The following is a 25,632-nucleotide window of genomic DNA, read 5'->3' on the forward strand; positions in this document are numbered from 1 at the left end:
TAACAAAAATAAACTAATACTGTTATATTAATAAACTTTTATTTTCCCTATTACCATTCTCTTAGTATCTAATCTATAAAACTAGAATCCCTACTAAAATTTTGCCATTTCTTTTTGAAGTTACTTACATTGCTATGTCCTTTTTTATATTAACATTAATATTATTAAATAAATTTACTGCATAATAAACCAATAATAATGAAGAATATGTTGGCCAATAACAATGCAACAGCATTTATCAACGTTACTTTATGCCAAAAAATAAACTGAACTCTATAATACAATTATTAATGTGTGTGTCGAAAGCATATATTCCTAACTATACAAACCATAAAAGCATAATTCTACTATATACAATTATTATTTAACCTTATAATTTTTTCGTAAGACTTATTGTTTGACTTAGTGCTTATGATATGTTTGACATGTTTGACGGCACCACACTGTGAATTTTGTTTTACAAAAATCATCAATACTATTTAAACAGAATGCCTTTTTTGAGATGTCATTCTGTTTCAAGATTATTTATCATTATGTGCCACTAAATTATTTTAAACATATAGTTTTTATTTAAATCATAATTAAATCATTTTGTGCCATTACTTTTATTAGTTATAAACCATTCTGTGCCATTACTTTTATTAGTTATAAACCATTTTAATTATTTTAAAAGAAAAACAATATATTTGTATTATTAGAAGATCTGTTAGATATTAAGATTCCATGAATCTTTTAGTCATTTAAAACTATACCAACAAATGTGGACCATATAATTTTTTATCCAAATTACTTCCCACAAAACATTACTAAATGAATTGACATCTTTTTATTCTAGCATCAATACTATTGAATTAGGAACATGACTTATTGATATATGTTTAGTCCAATAAAATAATCACATAATACATACTTATAAAAATAAACGATAATATTTTGTAAATGTATCTAGATATATATTTGGTAACCACTAATTTAGTTCCTTAATAGTAGGGATCCCCTAACAATAATTAATAAGTAAAACTGTCGACTGACATTAATTCCGTAACATACATTTTATTATGTAATGCTATATCATCATATTATTATTATTTTTAAGAATCATATCACCCTAATATTGATACAACTAAATCGTAAATTGATTAAAATAAATTGGGTTATGAACTTTAATATAGGCTTTGTTTTTTGTGTCGTTAAGAAACCTGAAAACTTTGATAAGTCTAATAACCTTAAGAAATTGGATTACACAATTTAAATTACATACCTTCAGCAACATAAATATTAATACTTCAAATTATAGTGAATATTCTTGGTTATTTTTTATAATAAGTTATAATATTGTTAGTGAATATAAATAAAAAATAAAAATTAATTTTATAATATATTTATTTATAACATTTAAATTTTAAAATTTAAAATACTTTTAGAAAATATTTTTATATTTATTTATCTACGACCATCTGCAACCGCAAATATTATCCGAAGTCATTTTTTAATTTTAAAAGTGTGGAACAATTTTTGAAACAAGTTATAATGTTTTATGAATTGCAAAACGCTAAAAATGTTATCTTAAATAACTGCAAAAAGAAGTTGAAGATGTTTTTATTTATATTTTACAACATAAAGAGAGATGATAACAAATATGTTGTATTAACTGGTGAGAAAATAATATAAATTATTTTTCCGTACCAATTAGTAATGCAGGTTTCTTGTGATTTTTTTTTTACAACATATATATACAGTGGACTATTATAAAATTATAATAGCTAACTGATAATAAAAATAAACTAATTCAAATCAAACAATTAGTTTTGTTAATAGATTCATAATCTACAAATCATATTAACTTTTTATGAAAACTAAAAATTTAACTTCCTAATCAGAATACAAACAGATTCTAATAATATAACTAAAAAAAATAAAAAAAAAGATAAAAGGTGTGTATTGGTTCAACCAATGGTTTAACTGGTATACCGTGTTTTGGGCCTTATTTAATATATAAAATAATATCATATATTTTTATGAAAACTAAAAATTTAACTTCCTAATTAGAATACAAACAGATTCTAACAATATAACTAAAAATTAATAATAAAAGGTTACGTATTGGTTCAACCCGTTGTTTAACTGGTAGCTGGGTCCTGAGTTTTAGCAGGTTTTTGTAGGTTTTACTGGATTACTAAATAATAATTTTTTTTTCATAAAGCTCAAACCGGATTACATACATGATAACCGAATTTATCTATTTAACTGCAGATCCGGTTCGGGTTTCAAAACACTAGATACAAGTGTATAGCTATGCAACATCACAAATTCAATAAAAGTATCAAAACTTTTTTACTAATAATTTTGTTTTAAATGGTATACACATATATGATTACGAAAAACATAAAAGTTAAATTTATAGAAAAAAACTAAAAAATAAATATACCCGCCCTCTCAAAGGGCGGGTCAAAATCTAGTAATACATTAAATCTCTAACTAAGTTTAAATTTTCAGAAAGGGTTAATTAAGAAATCTAACATGGCAACCACCGAGTCAGGCGGCCGAAACAAAGGTGCCGTCGAGGTTACTCCAAAATATTGCTGCTCTCGCTACTTCATTAGCATTATTATCTTCCTTTTCCCTCTCGCCTATGCAAGTTTTGTAAGATTTATCAACAGCAGAGACCAGTGTTACATAGAGCTATTTGCTCACTCCATCTCCGTCTCAAAAGCCGCAAACGTTTCAACCGCTGATTGGAAAACCGGTTTGATTGCTACGAGTCCAGCCACAGGGTGTAAACTCTCTCTACATACAGTCACGTCACGTTTCCTTCGTGGGGACGAGGTTATCTCCCAGGCATCTCCGTCGTTGGATGGTTTCGGGCGACTTGCTACGTTCGAGAAAACTGATGAGTCGGTTACAGTTGTCGACTTCAGAAACGTGGTGACGCCGGTGGTTAACGGCAGCGTGGTTTGGGATTATCGTGTCGAGAGTATCGTGGGGTTGAAGGCAGAATTTGCACATGGGTTCATGTCGGTGGTTTGCCCCGATATTCCGGTGGAGTTTTCGGCGGATGCGGCCGGGAATGTGTTTGGTTCATTGCTCGGAGGTATGCGACCATGTCAATATTTACTCCGGGATAACATGGATTATGTTTAGATATTAAGTCTCTGGTTCTTGCTTTTATGTTATTATCTTATTTTGTTAAAGATTTGGTTCCTGATTGAGAGCCATGCCTGTATTTTTAGTCATAACTAATATCTCTTTTTATCGTTTTATTTCACTTCGATCTTTATAACCGTCCTTATGTATTAGGAACATAAGAACTCGCCTCACAAATGCTTGATTGATTTAAGTTTCATATACGTAGTGAGAGTTTAATTCTTCCTTTACCAAATGCAATTATACAGTTGTAGAAACCGCTAAGATCAAAATGGTGACGACTAACCTATCAAAACCGTTAAAATCAACATGGTGCACGTGATAGAGAGTACTCTCCAATGTCACGATCTTTGCCCTTCCAAATGTTCAACGTTTCTCTCTAGAAATGTTAGCTCGTACAAGTTTCTTGTTATCTCCTCCACTTCTGGAGTTGAGTTTTTCTTGGTTAGTCTCCGGTTTGCTTATGACGAGCCCGTTATTCACGTCATCACGTGGAAAGTGGCTTGACTTTGTATTAGGTTCGTATACACCAATTTCTACCAATGGAACGATTGAATATAGATTCCAAATAAATTTGTTGATTTCCGATCAGAGTATTTGGATTCGGACATAAAAAGAATCGAAGAATCAAAAGATATGGCTCTTTTGGTGTCAAATCAAAAGAATTTCAATGTTATTGATAGTTACAACAAAGCATGTTTTTGGAGTGTTTTGGAATGTTTAGAATGGATTGGTATGTAACAAATGGATTGTATCTAATAATGTTTTTAGAAAAAAATACATTGATTCACAAGAACTCAGAGCTACAAGAAAAATCTTATAAGACCAATGACAAAGTGGAAGAAAGCTATTAAAACAGTCTATCCTACAAATACTACAAATACGTTAGAAATCATGGTACGATATTGTTGCTTCTAAAAAAAGTTCTTTTCAACAAAATATTAGGTGTAATTTTGTATTCATATAAAATCATACGTTGATTTGATATCAATAAAATTAAAATGTTATACAAGCTTTCATTTTAAAAGGTAACACATGTCCAATATGAACCAAAAATGGAAATGTAGTTTTAGAAAAATTAAAATATGAATCACTTTTTTTGTTTGTTCTTTACTTTATTTCTCGCTACGGAAAACTTTGGACTTCTGAGCTTGGTATATTGGACCAAGAACAAAATTTATGTTTACTTTACTAAAGTATTTACCACTTTTGGATTTGTGTGCTTGGGGTAAATTTCAAAGTCTTGGGGTTCATAAAAAACTGTTTGTCTTTTAATAGTTGAAATTTACATATAATTCACAGAACTAAAAAGAAGAAAAGTTATTTCACCAAAGAAAACTAAATAAAATTTATTAATTTTAAAATATAACATTTTAATTTTGATTTTTTACGAATACAGAGATTTTTTAACTATAATAGGAGATTTATTTCAGAGTTGAATTTTATATATATATTTAACAAAAAAAAACTTTTATGCTCAACAAAATTTACTGTAAATCAAATTCTACAATATTAAAAGGTGACCTTCTCACGAAATCTAATTAAAACTTTCTTTATCCACCTTAAAATAAAATAAATAAAAAGTGGGAGATCGATATTCCAATAATCTCTATATATATCAAATGATAACGTAACATCAATCTCATTGTCTCTCCAAAGTCCAAACCAACAAAAAGAAATATGGCTTACCGAACCAACTTTGATCAAACGCCACCATTCTCCATTGCTCCTCGTCAGTGGTGGTCACGTCCCATGATGACTATCCCGCCATCTACTGAACGTGACTCCAATTGCAAAGAAATGGCGGCTATGTGTGCACCCTTCTGCGGCGGCATATTCACCTTTGTCCTCATTATCTTGATATTATCCTTCATCGACAAAGCTCACCTCCACGCCAAAATCTCCCTCCAGTCCCTCGCAGTCTCCTCCGCCACGTGGCAAGGCGATTTTCTCGTGAAAAAAACCGAGCTCGAGGTATCCTATCTACTACGACGGCGATAGCGCTGCCGTGAGGCTCGGTTCTGAAAAGGCAGCCGTTTTAAACATCACTAGCCAACGTGTCTCTAGGGATCACACTGCTTTCTCGTTGTTTTTCGTTGCTGAGGAGGGGAATCGAAGCGACGTCGTTTCAGGAGATCTGGACATCAAACTCATGGCGAAGCATAAGCCTTATATGGGTTGTGATGAAGCTGGACACTTAAATATACGGTGCCAAAATGTGAATCGAGGCCGTGAGAAGATTATATGTGAATCCTCTTTTACAGATTTGAAGTTGTTGATATTAAGGAGACCACAAGGTTCATGGTCCGGAGGGACAATTGGATATCTCGACTAGCAGTGTTCAAAAAAAATATTAACTATCTATTTAATGATATAATAAAATAATTTTAAAAATTAATAGTTTTATCTATGTATATTTGAGGTTTCTCTTCAGATTATAAATATAAGTTTAAGAATATATCTAAACTTTTGACATTTTAAACCAATTTCATGTGTTTATTTTTGAAAATGTTTTTTAATATTTTTATTTTCAAATTTAGACCATGTTCTCCAGTAAACGGCCCTGTCGACTAGGCATCTAGCTTTTTACCATCTCCTTGTTTTATTTTCTGTTATGAACTATAGGTTTTTTGATCCCAAAAAAAAAAACTATATAGGTTTTTGTTTTATTTCTTCTCTTTCCCCTAATTATATTTATGTGAGACAATTCATCATAATAATGCTAGAATAGAAGGTAAAACTTAGGTAGTGCACCCATAACAATCCAGATTCGATGCCTTCATATTTTTTTTCTTTTATTATCAATGGGTGCACCCAGTTCACAGAGACTCTAGATTCGCCCCTGTTCCAGAAGATGTCATTACAGTTGCAGCCTTAATCATTATTACAGTATTACTAGATACAAAGGGATTACATCATTAAGAAAACACAAAGGTATCTAAGTCGTTATCGGAAATGAGTAAATACTATAGACAAACCCCTCAAAAGAGGGAGATATAGACCTAGCTAAAGGGAGTCTAACAATCACCAAATAAATTAAAACAAGGAGGAGAATAAGCGACATGCGGGACTAAGCCAAATGAAAACTCATTTTAAGTTTCTTGACAACTTTTTTTATTAATGTTCAAATATATATAACACAAATAAATATTAAGTTTTAGTTTAAAGGAAAGACAAACCTTCACAACTTGTCAAGTGGCTATATAGAACCAGTTCTAAATAATTTATAGTGGAAATTCAAAATAATAATGTATATAGTGAAAATTCATTTGAGAAATTGCTTTTTATTTATTTTTAACAATTTTCTTTTCTTAGTTAGTTAGTTTTGCAGATCTTCCCATTGGAAATACTTCAAGTGTCTAACACTTGCTTTGTCAAAAAAAAAACTAGATCTACATTGAAAGTCTTTGTTTATAAGTGGTGAGAATTTAAATCTATTTTAACCAGATAACTATTGATATAAGTAATTGATTATATATATTTATTAATTGTTTAGAGATATATTTACTTATATAAATGATTAAAGTAGATAAACAAGAACAATTTTCTTTAGATCAATTATATTAGTTTCTTTGATATAATACTAAAACATTTATTGTAGTTTATAAATGATTAAAGTAGATATGAAATTTTTTATTGTAGATTTAAGTTATTTATGAAAATTATCATCTTTAAAGATAAACTTGAAAATAAAATCATCAAATTTGGGTTAAAATTATAACATCTTCGATATTTGGCCATCTTTGTCAACAATTTCTAACTAAATAACTCTAATTATAATAACAAAATTAAAAAACAGAAAAGGAGAAACAATAAATAGAAGAGAATACCATTTTATAGTTGAAATTCTCTTTTATCGTTAAGAGATTCTAGAACAAATTGTCTTCGTCCTACTTTAAAATCTTAACTAGATTATGACCCGCCCTTTTCAAGGGCGGATATATTTTTGATTTACTTTTTTATGAAAAAAAATAATTTTTATATTTGACTTTGTTTTGTAATCATATTTATGTTTGATATTAAAATAGTTCCTTAAATAAATAAAATACATAGTTGAATATAACATTTATCAATAAGGATCCGACTGATTCAAATACAGCGGTTGCGGATGCGGGAGTTTGCGGATGCGGGTGATTGCGGTTTCAAGCGTTATTTAGCGTTTTGTATGACTGGCACAACGTTTGGAAATTGATGTATTTGCGAGATATTTTTGATTGGTTGATTATGAGATATTGCAGCGGTTTAATAATAAATTATCAATATAAACATATTATAACATTATAAATTATAAAACATACTATTGTAATACAATATAATAGTTATTAATATAATATGATAATAATAGTATTATGTTTATTTTTTTAACTTTTAATTAGTTGAAATTTATAATTTTAATAATTTTTTGAAGATTTATGTTAAAACTTTTAAAAGAATATTTTTCTTCGTTTTATATGTTTATATATTTATATATGTATGTATATTTTTTTAAAATTCTAATGAATAGCTAGTTTAAAGTGTTTATAAAACAAATTATGATATTGTTTGTGAATTTAAAATAATATATAAAATGTGTAAATATTTTTATTATTATATTTTCATTTGAATATCACCAACTTTTTTAAACTGAATATCAAGTATCTATACTATTAAAACTGAAATATCTTTGAAAATTGTATAGAAACATGGATAACAATATAAAAAAGAATATAAAATTGTTTAGAAACATGTATAGCAATATATTAAAAAGTAACTGATTTATGTTATTAAGAAAAATTGGAAGTTCATTATATTATGAGAAACTATATATTTCAGTCAGCTTTAAAATTTACGAAAATGTCTCAATCTAAATATCTAAAAATATATTTTGTCTAAAATAGTCATACAAAAAATTTAAACTTTATATACATATTTCAAATCAAAATAATAATCTAAATTGATTTATATTAAAAACAATTATTAAAAATATACATATATTCAAAAAATGATTTTACTAAAATATTTTCCAATAGCTATTATAAAAAATGTTTTCAATATATATATGAAAAATATAATACAAAACTCAGTTTCAAACACCAACTCAAATTAGGTTTTGATATTTCATATGAAGTTTTTAAAATGTAACTTATGTAACTATCTATATGATGATACATATAAAATATTATTAATTATATGATACATATAATAGTGTCATGAAAATTAATTATAACACATTTTTTAAAAGATACATCGGTAGGGATACATGGATCAAATGGATCAAAAGTATAGTTTATAATATATTATAAGTTTGTAGATGGTCCATAAACAATAAAAATTTGGTGTTTATGGATAAGTCCAGTATAATGTATAATGAGAACTTGATTAAATCAAGAAAGATATTTGAACCCAAACCAAAGGGACATTTAATATGACGCTCGGTTAGTTTTATGTGATAATTTCGGTTATGTTTAAGTAGTTTCAGTGCATTTATAAGTAGCGTGTATTATTAATTCTAGTATTATTCTAACAACTCTGAAAGTGTCCAAAACAATTTCTATTAGTAGATAAAAAATAAGACTCTAAATTAATAGATTAGATTATAAAATCAAGATATACTACTATGAAAAACCTTAATTAAATAAAAAGCGGGTTTTCTATATATACACATATATTCTACATTTTCACAAAGTGTTAACATGACAACTTATAGAGAGCAAGCTTCAACCACCGTTTCAGGCGGTCCTGACGATAAAACCTTGGAGGTTACTCCAGAACATTGCTGCTCTTGCTACTTCTCTACCGTTATTTTCGTTTTCCTCCTCGCTATCGTCCTTACAGGTTTGGATAATTTTTTCGCGACAAAACTACTTGTTACGCAGAGCTCTTTGCTCACTCCGTCTCCGTCTCAAACGTCACAAACGTTTCAACCGCTGATTGGAGAACAGTTTTTATTGCCAAGAGTCCAGTCACCAGGTGTAAACTCTCTCTACACAGTCACGTCGCGTCTCCTTCGAAGCGACGAGGTTCTCTCCCACGTATCTCCGTCGCTGGATGACTTCGAGCGACCTGTTACGTCAGAGAAAACTGATGAGCCGGTTTCAACTGTCGACTTCAAAAACGTAGTGACGCCGGTTGTTAACGGCAGCGTGGTTTGAGACTATCGTGTGGAGAGTGTCGTTGGGTTGAAGGCGGAATTCGCACATGGGTACTTGACGGTGGTTTGCCACGATATCCCGGTGAAGTATACGGCGGATGCAGTGGGGAACGTGGTTGGTTCGTTGCTTGGAAGTATGCGACGATGTGGATATTCACTCCGGGATAACTTGAATCCTGTTTAGATATTGAGATCTCTCCCATCTTTGATATATAGTATTTACTAGTTCATGGCTTTAAGTTAATTTGTTTTCTTATTTGTATTTTCAGTTTCATATTTAAAATGTTTTTAGTCGTGGTTAATTAAATAATATGGGATTAAACATGTAAGTAGTCAGATTTTGATATAGTTTTTTCATGCAAAAATTTGGAACCAAATCCGTCAATCTGACCAATATTAGGATCATTTCTACGTAACCAAGTGAAACATTGGCCGATTAACTAATACCAATGGTATAGATGAGTCTGGTCAGTCCATCAGTCCATCAACACTAAAATACTATTTTTCCGGTGCCTTCGATGCTGAAGATTTGAATCTAACTGACATTGTTTCCCAGTTATGATGAAGCTTACGAAGCTGGAGATATTGATATAAAATGTCAAATTGTGACTTAGAAGCCATGAGAACAAATGAGAAGATTAAATGGTATTCTTGCATTACACATTTAAATATATTTTTAATAACTCAAATAAACTTCTAGTTTCCTAATCTTCATGTTTTTCTTTTCCAATTTGTCTATGGGGTTCTTTTGTTTGTTCTTCTTCCATGGATAAATTAAAATAAGCTTCTAGTTTCCTAAATACCTGAAATTATATCAAGCTTTATAAGTCTTAGTGTCTCTTTTGCTTACTCATACGTGAGCTTCTGTGTTTGAAAATTCGAAGCAGCCAAATGAGATTTGAGTGTCTGAATTCATATAACAACTGTTCCATAGACTCAGTTGGTTGTCTTAGTGGTTCAAATCCACATAAGTAATACCATGTTCATCTCTACCAATGCCAAAAATTACATGAGTTGGATTCTAAGGAGGATACATGCTTTTATGGTTTTCAGTTCCTAGGGCTTACCGGTTTGATTATGTAATAACTGGTTCGACATTTCTCCATAACCAATAAAAGATTACTCTTAAACCAAACCAAAATTAGTACACTAATCAAAGAAACCAGTAAATACTCCCTTTAACAAGAAAACAGTATGTAAATACTGTATCAACTGTTGTATTATCCTGCTAGGCTGTTACATATGTGTGCTTGAATATTGTTCAGAGAAATGTAAATGCTTGACAGATAATCGCTCACGCTTAACGCGTGTAACGGATGTGAAAGTTTTATAAACTCATGAATAAATCCAATTATCCAACATCATGTTTCACTGACAACCACCATCTGTAGAGTTCTTTTTCCCGATATGCAAATTAGTAGATTCGTACTGCACTGAACACGATAAAACTGTTTTTTTTTCTGTAAACTAGGAGGTGTCAAGTAGTTCCTCCAGACCCAGGATCAGCCGGCGCTAATACCGATAATATGGTGTAAAGTATCCCTTCCAACAGAAATCGAACTAGGAGAGCAATAAAACCTACTCTAAACACTAAACCACTAGCTCAACTCACCGTTGGTAACACGATAAAACTGTTTCCACAAATTAGATTGCATAACTTTATTAACTTGTCGTGGAAGTTCTCTAATTTCAGTGGTAATGTTTTTTGATATTTTTCTTTTAATTGGAAATAAGAATAAAATATGTAGATCAGAGATTTTGGTCAAAAGCATATATACAAAATTGTGGATTATTTTTATTTTCATAATATGTAATATCATAATAAATTTATTTTGTTAAATTACTAAAACAAAAGAACCTTTATTAATTAAATATACAAAAAGGGGGGGGGGGATTATTATATTATCTGAAAGATGATTAGTTGGTTAGGGAGTAAAAGAGAAAGATTGTGTAAACTCGAGCGCTTGCTTCCCTCCAGATCAGTATCTCAACCAAACGCAACTCATTCCCTCGTTTTCTTCCACCGTCTCTTTTTTTTTTTTTCTCTCCTCTTCTCTCCCTCTCCCGCTTTTTTTCGTTTCGCCGATCTGCTCACATTCCCCTCCCGGAATCTCCGCAATCTCAGCCCCAGATCCGCCTCCCTTAAACCTCTCAGGATCTCTACTCCCCCGGAGATCCGAATTTCCAGAAACTGCTTTCGCCGTTTCGTTTTTCCGCGGTGGAGAGATTTATCGAGATTCGTGTTTCCCCATGTCGGACTCTCAGCAAGAAGAGCCTGAGCAGCAACATCCACCTCCTAAGCGGCAGCATCATATCTCCGTAGCTTCTATGAACCCTCCGCTTGTTGCTCCGGGAGAGTATCACCGGTTTGACGACGCGGCGGCGGAGACTCGTCCTGATCAGGTTTCTGAGGCAATCGTCATCAAATCTTCCGTAAGTCTGTCGTCAGTTGGGAATTATGAGTTATCGTTACATTTCTGATGCGAATTGTTGTGAGATAATCTCGATTTCGGCGGTTTCATATCGCCTCTTTGATTAGGCTCGTATATGGATTTAGCATTGCAAGTGGTGATTGTCTATGACTAGTTTAATTGCTGGTGGTCTAGGGTTTGTACTTGCTCTTTAGAGTAGATTTTGTGCTATGTTGGCCTTATTTGGAATCAAACGTTGATCTTCTCTACTCTACTCATTCAGTATTACTTTGGTGGTGTCAGTTTCATGTTTGTTCATCTGTTTAAAGAGGTTTAGTTTATAGAAATGTGATGTATTTATTAACTGTTTAATTGTTTGTCTTTTATTTATTGGCAGATGACTGATATGGTAAACCAGAATGAGCCCAGTGAATTGAATGCCGGTGTTCTTCTCCGAACACCTATTTCAGGGAAAGGAGGTAAGGCCAAGAAATCATCTAGGTCAGTCAAGTATAATAAAATTGGAACACAGGCTTCTGCTGGTTTTAATGCTGGTGAGTTTTGGCCTGAGATGGTTCTCTGTATGTTCTTTCTATCCCCACGCAGGCGCCTGTTAGTAGGGGCATTGATAAATATTTTACTTTATGTGCTCTGAGATAACTGTCTAACATTACATGAATGAAAGAATGGGATATAGTTGATGCTAGTGAGAACTGAGAAGGATCTTTTTTGTTTTGGCAGGTTCTCCTGGAAATAACTTTGCACAAGCTGGTACTTGTCGCTATGATAGCTCTCTAGGTAATAACTTATTGCACAAACTAGTGTTGTTTCACGGAAAGTATTTTTGGTTAAGAAACCTTCTTTTAATGATCTAATCTAATTCCAGGTCTTTTGACAAAGAAATTTATCAATTTGATAAAACAAGCAGAAGATGGTATTCTTGATCTGAATAAAGCAGCTGATACTTTAGAGGTTGACATATTCAAACTCGTAACTGCCCTCTTGATGTATTACTTCCCATCAATTTCTTAAATCATGTTTCTGCTGATGCAGGTACAAAAGAGAAGGATATACGACATAACCAATGTGTTAGAAGGGATAGGTTTGATTGAGAAGACGCTCAAGAATAGGATTCAGTGGAAGTAAGCATGTTATCCGAGTATCAATTTTTTTGGGATTCCTTTGATTTGATGCCTCACGTGTGAGTCACGGTTTTCTGAGTTTTCTTTTGTCTGTTTTAGGGGTCTCGATGTTTCAAAACCAGGAGAAACATTGGAAAACATAGCTAACCTACAGGTATAGAATATGCTTATGTATTCATTTACCTGTCACATGTTCTGATGTTCCACTGCAAACAACTATGTTGTGCAATGCTCAGTTAATCACCAGTTTTATAAAGTTCTTACGTGGGTATATGTTAATTCACATTGTCTTCTTGAACATCGTATGCTTATAGTTCTTGTTATACTTATACCTTTCCTTCAGATCTACATTGTTAAGAGGGGAGTTACTAGTATACTAGTAAATGCACCACAAACACAAACATATGAATGAGATGGGCTTTTGTTTATGTTTCTCGTACAGTCAAGTACACCAATATGAATATATGAATAGTTGGTCACTGCAAATTTTCTTTGATTATCAGTCATTCATTTATTTCTTGTTTCGTCTTCTGTTTCCAAAACTATTGGGATTATTCATATTTCCATTACCAGTTGTAGTTTGATATTTACTTATCCTTGATTCTCGTATAGGACGAAATACAAAACCTCACAGCTGAGGAGGCAAAACTAGATGACCGAATCAGGTATTCTCGTAGATTATTTTCTTTATGTTTTCTGCTGTTCTTGTAACTTATTCAGCATCGACCTGGTTGCAGAGAATCACAAGAAAGATTAACAAGTTTGAGCGAGGATGAAAATAATAAAAGGTAAGCTTCTCCTGCTATTCTCTAGCGGAAGGTACATTACAACATATCTGCTTGCTCTGACTCTCCAACTCTTAGGCTTCTGTTTGTTACTGAAGACGACATTAAGAACCTACCATGCTTCCAGGTCTGATCTCCTTCTAGTGATTACCTGTTTCTCTATCACCTGAATTCTACTGACTGGGAATACTGATTTGTGGTGTGTCTCTCATGCCTATTTTAGAATAAGACGCTGATCGCTGTAAAAGCACCGCATGGAACAACTCTTGAGGTGCCAGATCCTGATGAGGTATGCCTAAGCGCACATAAAAGAAATGCACAACACACTCTTTGTAACTGTTTTTCTATTTTCATAACTTATCCTTCCATTAATCAGGCTGGTGGTTACCCTCAGAGGAGATATAGAATAATTCTGAGAAGCACAATGGGACCAATCGATGTGTATCTAGTCAGGTAAATCCTGTCCTAATGGATTATGTTTGCCAAACGATAAATTTATAGAATTGAAGTGAGTCTGACATTTTGTATTGTTTGAAGTCAATTCGAAGAGAGATTTGAGGACATTCCTGATGTTGATGACCCTTCAAACGTTCCATCAACTTCTGGTGTCCCTGAGAACCAAGATGTAGCCGTGCCGATTGGGGAGGACAGCACCATCAAAAACATGGAAACACAAGAAGTTGATGATACACAACGAGTTTACTCAGACATGGAATCTCATGACTTTGTTGATGGTATCATGAAGATTGTTCCTCCAGATTTGGATGTAAGTCCCAACTTCTTCAACCTTAAATTATTTCGCAACAGTCTGCAAACTCAGAAGGCAACCAAGATATAGCTAGGAAAAGTAATTGACAACATAACTTTAATATTCGAAGCTAGATTCATTAATTATCTGAATTTTACATGATGCAATGCACAGATGGATGTAGACTACTGGCTTCGATCAGAGGTAGGCGAAGTCAGCATCACAGACATGTGGCCAAACGAATGTATCCTTGATTCCGTCACTTTCTCTGCTTTGATCTAAATATCTCTTTGAGCTTTTTTTGAGATTCTTCCTCTCCTTAACTTATTATCATCAGCTGGATCGAACTGGAACAACCAGATGCTTTCATTTCACCAAGGCGCTGGACCGAACTGGAACCACCAGATGGTTTCAAATGATCAAGGCGCTGGACCAAGCAACACAACCCAGGAACTGCCAAAGACTCTATCGAGCCCAAAACGAGAACAATCCACTGCTACGACATCTGCAGGTAGCTGAAGTCACCATCATACCACATTACAAGCACCACCATATATCTGTATATAGAATCTGATCTGAGATAATCCAGAGTTATGTTGTGTATATAGTAGATGCGACTTAGAAACCAACCTTAAAGTTTCATTTGGTCCGGTTTTTTTTCAGTTAATTGAAAAAAATAAAATAGAAAACCAAATAACCCAACTAGTTTATAAACGGTTTTAACATTAACTACAATGATTAAATTGAAGTTAATTAATTCAAATCCAATAGCCTCCTCCTCCTCCTCTTCAGAAAACCTCCAAACCGTACAAAACTCCAGCAAGTTTCTCCGGCCCATCCTTAACGAAGTACAAGTCCCTCATCCTCTGGAACGCATGCCACGTCAGCAGACTATCCGAACCGGCCTGATGACATTTACCAACCTTCCGGTTCACCTCAAGCGACCGAGCCAACCGGTCCAAACCGCCGTACAATCTCCTCTCGCAGAACTTCATCATGTGCTTCACGTCGTACACTCGCTCCCCGAAGAACGCTCTGAGCAACCGCAGAAACTCCCGCAGCGAACTCGGAAGCTCCCGGCGCGTGAGGATCTTCACGAGGTAACCGAAATCGTACGCGCTGTGGAACGTCACCCAGCTCACCGACTCGTTGCAGATCAACCCCGACGACATCATCAGCTCCGCGAACCTCTCCGACTCGACCCCCTCGCTGCGGTTACGCTCGAAATCGATCCCGTGCCTACGGAGGAGCTCGATCGAGTCCTCCGCGTGGGCGTCGCGATCCACGTCGAAGTCGCGGAAATTGAATTCCCAGATGAAGCGGCTCCCGTCGGCTCCCCCGCCGAGATCCGGGAGGTTCCCGTCGGCGTCGGTGAGAGTGATGCCGACCTGGATGAGGCTGAGGACGTCGACGTTGGATTTGAGAAGCTTGTAGAGGTAACCGGGGTTTCCGCGGCGGAGAATAGCCGGCTCCGCCTTGAAGATCACGCCGGGAAACTCCGTGTCCATGGAAATGAAGGGGAAATCCTCGACGACGGCGCTGATGAGGTGGAACTCGGAGACGAGATTGTAAGCCCAAACCTCACGAACCACGATGGATCCGCCACGATCGATGAGATCTGCATCTGGATTGATCATCATCGATTCCTTTTATTCTTATTTAGGTATCTGTAGATGTATTAGGTATATATAGGTGTGTGTAGGGGGAAAAGTGAAAGTGAAGGGTGACGGACGAGTCGGCATGCAGGTTCGGTGACGGTTAGTCTGAGTCGGTAGTTCGATTTTTCGTGGTTAAATCATAAACAATTGAACCGGGAAAAACTATGGTTTGGTGTAGATTAATCCAGTTTTTCAATTAGGTTATCGGGCTGAACCAATATTTTAGATTTTTTTGGTTAAATCCAAAATTTTCATTTAATTTTGGTTAATTCAATTAGTCCAGTTCGATTCTTATTAGTAGAAATTGTTTTGCTTTAAATAAAAATATTTTTTGAGGAAAAATAAAAATAAATAAAAATGAACTAATCAATATCGAATTGAGATGATAAATAACTAAAATAGTTTTATAGTAGTTCCGATTGGTATAGAACCCATAAGGCCATATAGCCTACCATAATTGAAAGATTTGGTTAGGTTCGGTTTGACATAGTTACGAGGAAAGGAAAACATGGGAAAAGTGGCAGTGGTGGAAACGCATCGTGGAGACGCATTGACTCTTGGTTGTTACAAACGCAACTTCTGTGTGTTTAGGACTCGGTCTTTCTTTGTGTACATCCAATCATTGCATTTGCACACCCAAGTCGTTATATTTAGTAATTAGTATAAACAAAATACATTTCATTTCTATTAGTTCTTTTAATGTTTTTTTCTTAAATCGTTGCCAAAAAAAAAGTTTTTCTTAAATCATCGTTACAACTTACCACGATCAGTGAACATACAAGGGATGTGTAACTGCGGCTAAGAATACAAACATTGAATGAATATCTAACGCATTAAATAATGGTTGCATTTTGCAGAAAAGGTATCGTTTGGTTCAACTTCTGGATTGCTTAACTGGTTGTTTGTCTAATAACTATTCATCTTATTTTCTAGTATCTGATAGGATGTACATACATCTGGACAATGCATTGAGAATTGGTTATGCTAGTTATGCATATAATTTTGCTCTCTTGTCCAGGTTAAGAAACAAAAAGGATGAAGAAACACTCATTAAATGCTTGTTTGTCAGGGATGAGATTAGTTGGTCACTTACTAAGAAACACATCAGACCTCCATATATAGTATTTGATGGCCACGACACAATCACCACCTGCCATGGGGGGAAAGAGGAGAGACACATGTTCATAATCTTATGAGGAGAATCATGATAGAGAGGAGGCAAGGGTATCAGGGTATGTCTTTGTGATTGAACTTGTTGGTGAGATGAGTCGTATAATTCATGATATTGATATTGTCATCTTTTTGTTAGCTATGATCATCTGTTCCTTCAGTGTGGATCGTAATTATACTAGTACACTATATCCTATGTGTATTTGTGTGTATATATGGCAATGCATTGCAAAAAAGTCGAGGGTGAGCGATGTCGCGTGACTTAAGAACATGAGAAGGCAAACTAATAAAATAATGAAGACATGCATTGACCTTCCCACTTTTTAAAAGAATCAGATTAACTCTGTGTTCCGTCAGTTTCTGTCATGATCTACCTGCACGCTGCACCAGTGCACCTATATGCATCTACATTCATATGTACGCGTATTACGTATATAGTGCTGTGACAACCACTCATTGAACATGAACAAACATAATATGGTCGCTGGTTGCTTGCTAGACCAAGCACTGGGTGTTGTTTTTTTAAGCTAGTGGCTGATTGTTAAATGTTAACGACTAGAAAACAAATCAAACCTACATAACTTCGTGATTCATAGGATTTTTATACTGGGCCTTATCAGAAAAATCCATAAAAAACCCACTAACACTGTGGGATGATTATACAACAAAAGAAACAAAAAAGCTTGGTGTCTTTAAAATATAAATGCCTTTTGGTGACCGCACATAACAATATACATAAAGAAAAAAAAATAGTAAATGAAATTGTAACGTCCCGACCAGTCCACATCCACGGTTAATGGGTCACTCACGGTTAATAGGCCACTTTCGGTTTTTGGGTCCCATTCCATCCGACGGTCGATCCACTAATCTTTTCAAAGGTTCGAAATCATTGTTTACTGACCATATAATCACTACATGACTTTTCTCCGTGTTTTGATTTCACTCGTACAGTATCACGAATCACTTCTCGATAGGTCACCCATCCTTTCACTACTTTAGACCAAACACGCTTAACTCTAAAGTTCTAACGATGTATGACAAAAAGGTAAGTCAACTTTGATGACATAACTCTTAAACCTTTCCATATATCATAATTCGGAATGCTACAAAAATGAAAACATCTTAATAGAGGAACGTCATTCATTGCTCAAAGTATGACTAGACAAGGAAGAAGACAATCTTATGTGGCTCAAGAGCACCCGAAATAGCTTTTTGAATTCTTTGTTAATGAAAGATGTTTCCTCTGATGCTTCTTCGGGGATTTTGTGTTTGTTTTTTTACACTAGGATCAGATGTTATTGATTAAGTGTAGGTGTAGTAGATAATCGTGCTTTGTATCGGATATCTTTTAAATTTTGCTAATGAATTTCAGTTGGAAAAAAATGAAAGCATCTTAAGAAATCACTACAGCCTATCTCAGATGGAATACACCACGCATAGGTGTTTAATCGGTAATTTTCTAGACTTTTTTGAATGGAAGAAATACGTGAAGAAAGTAAATTGGGACTGCGTTTAGCTTCTAGATCCTGAGATATATGGGGTTAAACATAATTACAGATTAAAAAATAAATGGTTACTACATATATATATTGAGTCAATTTAGAGGCTGGATGATTTATACATATTAACTAATTAAATTTTGGAGATTGAAGTAAAAGTTTTATTTTGTTGTGCCAAAAATCGGTTCTAGGTGATTAGGTGTAGTAAAAAAATCTTTACTTTTATAAGAAAAACAAATAAAAGAAATTTTGTTTTTTTTTTGTCTGGTTGATTATGCTATTACAAATCATGAAAAACATTACATAGACGATATTACAGCTTACGATACTACCTGTTTTGTGAAGATTTACGCTTGACTTCATCACCTGAGTCGCCATGTGAGATCCATTCCTGACAGTACTCCTTGCGCCATGCTGAAGATCTCTTGTAAGTCTTTTCTCTAATTTTTTGCATAATCCGTCTTCTTCAGGAATTGAAACTCAGACATGTTCCTATAAAAATTGTGTTGCCTCAGATTCGAATCCTAAACTTGGATGTAGAAGCATCTAAACCTTGACTATTGGATTACGGTGCTTCCACAAAAGAAAACTAGTTTATGCGCTTGAAAATGGGTAGTAGACTAGTATAATGACAAAAAATGTGAGAAATAAACTTAGACGATGCGTGTTGTTGTTTCTTTTGATAGTTCGGGAAAGAACGAAACACACGTAATGCTGAATCCGACATTAATGTGATGCATTTTTTATAGTAAGTTTGGGTGAAGATTTTCCATTTATAACGAGAACAACTCTTCTTCATGATTACTAAGACATTTAATTTGTTCGTTCAACAACTTTGGTAACAAGTAAGCCAAAACTATTTATGATTTGATGTATGATGTGCTTATATATGAATGCTTGCGTATACTTATCATTCGAAGATATAATTATTTAGCCACATTTTTCATGTTAAACACGTAGTTCTGTCACGTACGTGTACACTGAACTTACAACAAGTCAACAACAACTAATTTTCCATTCATAAAATTAAATGTCTCAATAGTCTAGAAATATCTAGTACACAAAATGGAATATTATCATTGTTTGAAGAGAATACATCTGTTATAAACATCCACAATTGACAAAACAGCTTTATGATGGATTGCCGACATAATAGTATTGGTCTCTTTGTAATTGCATGTTGCAAAAAATCCCTATATATTAGTCATTGAGCATTGGAATATTTTTTATAGTCAAGTGTTATCACGAAAATGATTCTTAGAATCGTAGAAGATAGATTGGTCCATCTAAATATATAATATACTTTTCATTAAACTAATTAGTTAATTATTAGTGTATAAAAGAATATTCTTAATTGTTTCCTTAAATAAAAAATAACAAAATTTACTAATATAATTAAAATATATATGATAATTAGTGATTGCGAATAAAAAAGATTTGATAACAATTTTTATGTCGTCTCTCATTTTTGTTTAATTTTATATTATTCTTTGTCAATTTTTTCTTTTTCTAGGCTCATTCGTTTATTTTAAATCAAATTCCAAATTATTCTAATTTCATATATATTAATTAAAAATAATTGATTACTTTAACAACTGTAAGATCCATGGATTACACAATAAATTTGTTTTCCTAACACTAAATCAATTTTTCTTCGTCACAACACTGACAAAGAATAATTTGGAATTTGACAATCTGAAATAATGACAGTTTTTAGTCGAGTCCATCGTTTTCTTAAATGAACCTAGAATAATTTTTAATGATTAAGTAAATAGATCACATACATAGTAGAATGTATTTTGATTTAAAAAATTTTGCATACCCACAATAAATATAAACCATCATCATTTTCATTTAAAATTTTGTTACAATAAAAAAATACAGGACTGGACAAAATCTAAATCCAAAACACCGAACCAAATTCAATCTGAAAAGTAGTACTAAACTTTTAACCAAAATTGGTTAGATATCCGAACGAGTTCAAAATTTTAGTATTTAGAAAACCGGAACCGAATCCGATCCGAACCAAAATATTTTGGGTGTCCAAGTATATTCGAACCAGATTTATATACTTAAATATATTAATTATTTTTAAATTTAATATCTAAAAAATATACAAAATATATAAGTAATTTTTAAGCTGTCTAAAATACTTGGAAATATAAAAAAATAAAATACATGTTTAAAATAGGTAAATATACTCAAAATACCCAAAATACTATAAATTTCATTGATTTTCATCCAAATATTTAAGTTAAACCAATTTTGATGCCCTTAAGCTTGTGTATTTTTGGTATAAATTATTTAAATTTATATGTTATATATTACTTTTATTTTTAGATTTTTCGAAATTAAAAATATATATGAACTTTAATTAAAAATAAATAAATAGGTTATTAGAATCTAAACCGAACCATAAAGATCCGAAGCGAACTGAATCGGTAAAGATCTGAATTGAACTGAACCAAAGCAAGCTAAATGATACTCGAATGTCCATCTTTAATCAAATGTAAAAAAATTATCGATAAAAAATAAATATTGCTTATAATATTTAAATATACATCATAGTTGGAAAAAATTCATCCAGCGCAATGCGCGGGTTATCATCTAGTTAATAATATTCATAGATAAATTGTCAACAATACATATAAAATTAAAACGATGTTTTTGGAAACAAAAGTATATATCCGTTCACCGATTTATTCAAACTGTCAATATAGGTGACAACGTTGATAGAGGACATTCTTAATGGTATATTTGCTTAATGGGATATTTTCTTAGCTACTAATCTTCTTGCAGTTGTGATCTCTGAGAAAATCAAGCAAAACTTGGCTGTTGCATCTAGGACATCTAGGGTTACTACTATCCAAAGATATGATGATGTACATGATGCAATTAGGGCAACCAACGACCACCATTGGTTTAGCCTCTCCTCCTCCACCTCCAGCTTCTTCCGAACATAACGATGAAGATGGGCTCTCAGTTGGCAAAGACGAATCCAATATATTTAGTTTCAAATCAAGTTCAAGAGTGCTCGCAGCTTCTTGTTGATTCATGTTTCTTGCCTTCCAAGAAGAGTACGTTTGTTGATATATATTCTATAGGGATCTGAATAAGGAACACAACAAAATTCGAACAGGAGGTTGCGTTAGAAAACCTTTGAATCAAAAACAAAAACAGTAGAATTGATGTTAAAAATAAAAAACAGAAACAAAAACAGGAGAATTGACCAATCGAATTACCTAATTATCTACAGATCTAGTGAAGATGACAATAACAATATTTCAACAGATAAATTTGGATCTTGGTTCAAAGTTAGCTTACCTTGGTGAAGACTGGTTTTGTTCTTGTTCTTGAGAGTTAAAGAAGAAAGTTTGACGTCTTCATGTTATGGCTGGCTGTTATATAGACACACAAGATGAGAGCAGGTCTCATTGATTGTGTATTAATTTATTAGTAATTTAGTTTTATCTTCTTTTTTTAACACCGTAATTTAGTTTTATCTAACTTTCAAAATAAGCTCCTAAGAAAAGTACTGATAGCAACGAGATATTTGAACAATAATATGATTTTGAGGATAAAATATACAAAATATTGAGTATGTTGCTTTGGCTTTGGAATTGCATTTACTACCAAATACAGTATAACATCTTTAAATTAATAATTGATAAATTAATATACACTAAAAAATTCTATAAATTAATATAATTTTATAGTCCTAATTAAGTTTTTGGTTCAATTAGTATATCGATAAATTAATAATCTCCATAAATTAATAAAAAATTATAGTTTTGGTGTAGTCCCAATATTATTAATTTATAGAGGTTTCACGGTACTATTTGATATCTTCCCAATTTTGATCATGAAAATTCAAAATCAAATTGAGAGAAAGAGAGAGTGGAGACCATTTATTCCGAGCTTGTAAGGTAATAATGTCTTAACAATAACAAATGTAGAGATGATGATACTATAAGATATTATCATGGCATGAGAACTGAAGAGGAAAATTGTTTCGATGACTAGTATTCGCAATAATATTCTAAATCATTTTTTATTTTTTTTTTTTTTTTTTTTTTTTTTGTCACTGAATATTTCATTAGAAAACTAAGAAGAAGAAATGAGCCCAAAACGATGGCCCAAATCATGATGTCCGTTACAAAGGGAAATGAGCTTGAAAAGCTTTTTGCGGAAAACATAAACATGATAAAAGGAAATTGTTGCAAAACCAGAGGAGATCGAACGGATGTCTTTCACAGTTCCGATGATTTCTTTTGACTGGAGATTGCCGGTGATAGCTCTCATGAGCGTTAATCTGTCGGAGAGAACCTTGAGTGTAGAAAACTCCAAGGTTAGCGCCTTGTAGAGTGCCGATCGAAACGTGATGGCCTCTGGAATAAGGATATAAAGCCCTATTTGACTTGATTTGGCACTGAAACATATATGAACCGCTTTGAAACCACTTAAGCTTACCGAATCTTCGGCGAGCATAATGTTTGCTGAGAAGGACAGTGAGACGGTCGAGGCTTGAAAGCATGGACTAGGTGAATCCAATAGTGATAAGGTGGCCACATTCACGACAATGACAATATAATGGAGCTTGACGAGGACTTCTAAGGCATTAACAAAAGCTGAATTACGACAAAGGCTTTTAGCTCCAGCATTACCGTGATGGCGCCATAAAGTTTTGACGGAACTAAAGCCCTGTTGCCAGTCGTCGGAAAAGCTCGGAGTGAAACAGCGTACGTCGGAATTTTCAGATGTGGAGCCTGGTTGTGGCAGTTTCTGTAGCAAAGCCTCAACAAGATACTGCTCGGATTTATCTTTGCGGTAGCAGAACTGGAGCGGAGTATTGTTGGCAGAAGATCTGTTATCATTGTAACTCGAGACCACCCGACGTGTGACTTTGACAAGCGTTGAAGAGTAAGCTATGGTTGAGCTCAGACATATACTTTGGAAACCAACATTACCGTGATGGATCTGTAGTTTGCCTGAGACCAACCAAGTCAGCTTGTCATCAAGCTCTATCAAACTTAACATGAAAGCGCAGGTACCGGGAGCTACGTCAAAGGGAGGCTTGGACTGAACAGAGCAACTTCTGGTGGTGGAGAGTAGGCCGTCGACTGAGCCGCAGTGAACACCACAAAGAAAACCAGACCAAACGGCACTCTCGACGAGATGGATATGAAGTGTTTCAGGTGCTTTGCCAGATTGGCAGATCTCGTCGGAGAGACCAATCTTCAGATCGTCGATGGCTGAATGAGTGGTGATAGATTGCAAAAGAAGAAGAAGCCTTGTACGTTGAAGACCTTGACAGCAAGAGACGAGGCTAGCAGATCTGGGACTTGAAGATGATGAGATGCTCCCATGGTAGTCACGGATAACAGAGGCGGCTCTAGCAGTGATGAATAGAGAACAGGCCAGATCTATATGCGGTAGAAGCTCCGAATGGGCGAGCAAGTGAAACGAAGGAGGGTTGGAGAGAGGGAGACGCGGCGGAGGATCTGGGGGGACTGGAGGGTCAGGAGGGTCCACCGGAAACACTACGTCAAGGTCTGGGTCTGGTGGTTCAGAAGGTGGAGGAGAAGCAACAATTGACGCCATGGAAGGAGGAGACAGAGAGAGCTTCACGTCGGTGTGTGACTTTAGGAGGAGAAGAAGCAGCAACCGGCGTAGATCTTCATTTTGGCGGAGAAAGCTTCGGAAGCGGCTGCCTCGGACTCCGTGTCTGAGAGAGAAACTAATTCCTTTCTCAATCATTTTTTATTCAAAGTTGAAAATTGATTAATATTGGCGATCACATGGATTTGGACAGATATCAATCATAGCGCACGGCCAACAATGATGTAAAGACTTGCCAAAAAGATGACTACACGAATGGATTTTGATTGTTAATATGGTTGACTTTATAAAGTGAATAAAGATAAGAGAATATTAAGAGTAAATAGCTTTTTTAAATATCGCCAAGCATCTCCGGGTAGACACAGAGCCTCCTCCCCACTGACTCATGCTCCACTTCCTCAGCAGAACATAGCGGATGTTCCTGCTAATCCGCAAAGCCCACGAGCAGCACGTACTCCCCCGACATCCGTATCGCGCTCTGCTGCTTCTCGTCGGGATTTTCAGGCAAACGGAAACCTCCTTCCTTAGGAGTGTTGAGCTGGAACTGCTGTGGGCTCGGGAATCCCAGAACAGTTCGCAGGCTCTTGGCTCTTAATAAAAAATTCTCTCCTGACATTATCTTTCTTCAAGAGACAAAGAATCCAGATGCCTTTGTCCTCAAGGAGCTGGAACCGCTGAATATGGAATCACACTTCCTGGTGTCACCATCAAACCCGAGCTCGGGAGGTCTGGCGCTACTATGGAGGGCCGATCTCGATATCCAAGTTATCTCTGCCTGCAATAACTTTGTGGACACACAAATAACCTACAAAAAGACAACTTTCTTCAGTTCTTTTGTGTATGGAGCTCCTGAGGTTCCAAGGAGACAAGAGGTTTGGAATAAACTTACTGCTATTGGAGACCTGAGACCAGAGCCCTGGTTTCTGACAGGGGATTTCAATGAGATAATTGACAATACTGAGAAGTCGGGTGGTAAAGATAGACCTGAAAGATCTTTCAGCAATTTCCGTTCTTTTATCGCAACGAATGACCTGTTTGACTTGCGCCATCAAGGAGTCTCCCTGTCGTGGAGAGGGACCAGACACTCCCATAGAGTACACTGTCGACTAGATCGTGCTATGGCCAACAGCTCTTGGTCTGATCTGTTCCCTAAAGGTAGCTGCACCTATCTCCCCTTCGAAGGATCTGATCACCGTCCGCTCTACTCATCTTTCACCTCCACAAGGAAGAAGCGAGGTCATCACTTCCGCTACGACAGAAGCTTGAGACATAACCCAGAGGTTACAGCTATTGTTGAGGAAACTTGGGCTAAATCCAGCTCTTTCC

At 34.4% G+C, this 25,632-nt stretch overlaps 5 protein-coding genes across 6 annotated transcripts; 2 read left to right on the plus strand and 3 right to left on the minus strand.

Annotated features, from left to right (window-relative positions):
• Window positions 1-4,824: 4,824 nt before the first annotated feature.
• On the plus strand, window positions 4,825-5,479 carry LOC108845557 (uncharacterized). Its single transcript, XM_018618749.1, has 2 exons — window positions 4,825-5,118; window positions 5,252-5,479. Exons 1-2 carry the CDS (start codon window positions 4,825-4,827, stop codon window positions 5,477-5,479), a joined length of 522 nt encoding a protein of 173 aa, XP_018474251.1.
• A 5,767-nt stretch (window positions 5,480-11,246) lies between these two features.
• On the plus strand, window positions 11,247-15,009 carry LOC108848013 (transcription factor E2FB). 2 transcript variants are annotated; one of them, XM_018621415.2, is made up of 14 exons: window positions 11,247-11,707; window positions 12,083-12,164; window positions 12,427-12,483; window positions 12,572-12,657; window positions 12,739-12,827; window positions 12,927-12,981; window positions 13,440-13,492; window positions 13,565-13,615; window positions 13,691-13,739; window positions 13,836-13,901; window positions 13,989-14,065; window positions 14,150-14,378; window positions 14,535-14,604; window positions 14,698-15,009. In XM_018621415.2, exons 1-14 carry the CDS (start codon window positions 11,525-11,527, stop codon window positions 14,877-14,879), a joined length of 1,329 nt encoding a protein of 442 aa, XP_018476917.1. In that variant the 5' UTR covers window positions 11,247-11,524; the 3' UTR covers window positions 14,880-15,009. The 2 variants fall into 2 exon arrangements, with proteins under 2 accessions (XP_018476917.1, XP_018476916.1); XM_018621414.2 differs by having other exon boundaries at window positions 11,248-11,707; window positions 12,083-12,239.
• A 33-nt stretch (window positions 15,010-15,042) lies between these two features.
• LOC108848014 (probable CCR4-associated factor 1 homolog 11) lies at window positions 15,043-16,066 on the minus strand. The gene has a single exon (XM_018621416.2). It carries the CDS (start codon window positions 15,998-16,000, stop codon window positions 15,149-15,151), a length of 852 nt encoding a protein of 283 aa, XP_018476918.1. The 5' UTR covers window positions 16,001-16,066; the 3' UTR covers window positions 15,043-15,148.
• Window positions 16,067-21,310: 5,244 nt separating this feature from the next.
• Window positions 21,311-22,167, minus strand: LOC130501969 (protein salt-induced and EIN3/EIL1-dependent 1-like). The gene is made up of 2 exons (XM_056996783.1): window positions 22,012-22,167; window positions 21,311-21,795 (listed from the first exon to the last, which is right to left on the minus strand). Exon 2 carries the CDS (start codon window positions 21,741-21,743, stop codon window positions 21,465-21,467), a length of 279 nt encoding a protein of 92 aa, XP_056852763.1. The 5' UTR covers window positions 21,744-21,795; window positions 22,012-22,167; the 3' UTR covers window positions 21,311-21,464.
• A 625-nt stretch (window positions 22,168-22,792) lies between these two features.
• Window positions 22,793-24,433, minus strand: LOC130501971 (uncharacterized). Its single transcript, XM_056996785.1, has 2 exons — window positions 23,158-24,433; window positions 22,793-23,075 (listed from the first exon to the last, which is right to left on the minus strand). The coding sequence occupies exons 1-2, from the start codon at window positions 24,286-24,288 to the stop codon at window positions 23,037-23,039; spliced, it is 1,170 nt and encodes a 389-aa protein (XP_056852765.1). The 5' UTR covers window positions 24,289-24,433; the 3' UTR covers window positions 22,793-23,036.
• Between the last annotated feature and the right edge of the window lie 1,199 nt (window positions 24,434-25,632).

The sequence above is a fragment of the Raphanus sativus genome, unplaced genomic scaffold, assembly GCF_000801105.2.
Source record: "Raphanus sativus cultivar WK10039 unplaced genomic scaffold, ASM80110v3 Scaffold0358, whole genome shotgun sequence".
In the NCBI taxonomy this organism is placed as follows: domain Eukaryota; kingdom Viridiplantae; phylum Streptophyta; class Magnoliopsida; order Brassicales; family Brassicaceae; genus Raphanus; species Raphanus sativus.

What these genes read in the sequence shown, in the direction of transcription:
- LOC130501971 (XM_056996785.1), bottom strand. Translation starts at nt 24,288, where the DNA reads ATGGCGTCAATTGTTGCTTCTCCTCCACCTTCTGAACCACCAGACCCA. An exon ending in TTATGCTCGCCGAAGATTCG is followed by an intron (nt 23,076 to 23,157) that starts GTAAGCTTAAGT and finishes TCCTTATTCCAG; the next exon opens with AGGCCATCACGTTTCGATCG.
- LOC130501969 (XM_056996783.1), bottom strand. Translation starts at nt 21,743, where the DNA reads ATGAATCAACAAGAAGCTGCGAGCACTCTTGAACTTGATTTGAAACTA.
- LOC108848013 (XM_018621414.2), top strand. Translation starts at nt 11,525, where the DNA reads ATGTCGGACTCTCAGCAAGAAGAGCCTGAGCAGCAACATCCACCTCCT. An exon ending in TTCTGCTGGTTTTAATGCTG is followed by an intron (nt 12,240 to 12,426) that starts GTGAGTTTTGGC and finishes TTGTTTTGGCAG; the next exon opens with GTTCTCCTGGAAATAACTTT. An exon ending in AAACTAGATGACCGAATCAG is followed by an intron (nt 13,493 to 13,564) that starts GTATTCTCGTAG and finishes ACCTGGTTGCAG; the next exon opens with AGAATCACAAGAAAGATTAA.
- LOC108848014 (XM_018621416.2), bottom strand. Translation starts at nt 16,000, where the DNA reads ATGATGATCAATCCAGATGCAGATCTCATCGATCGTGGCGGATCCATC.
- LOC108845557 (XM_018618749.1), top strand. Translation starts at nt 4,825, where the DNA reads ATGGCTTACCGAACCAACTTTGATCAAACGCCACCATTCTCCATTGCT. An exon ending in TGAAAAAAACCGAGCTCGAG is followed by an intron (nt 5,119 to 5,251) that starts GTATCCTATCTA and finishes GTTGCTGAGGAG; the next exon opens with GGGAATCGAAGCGACGTCGT.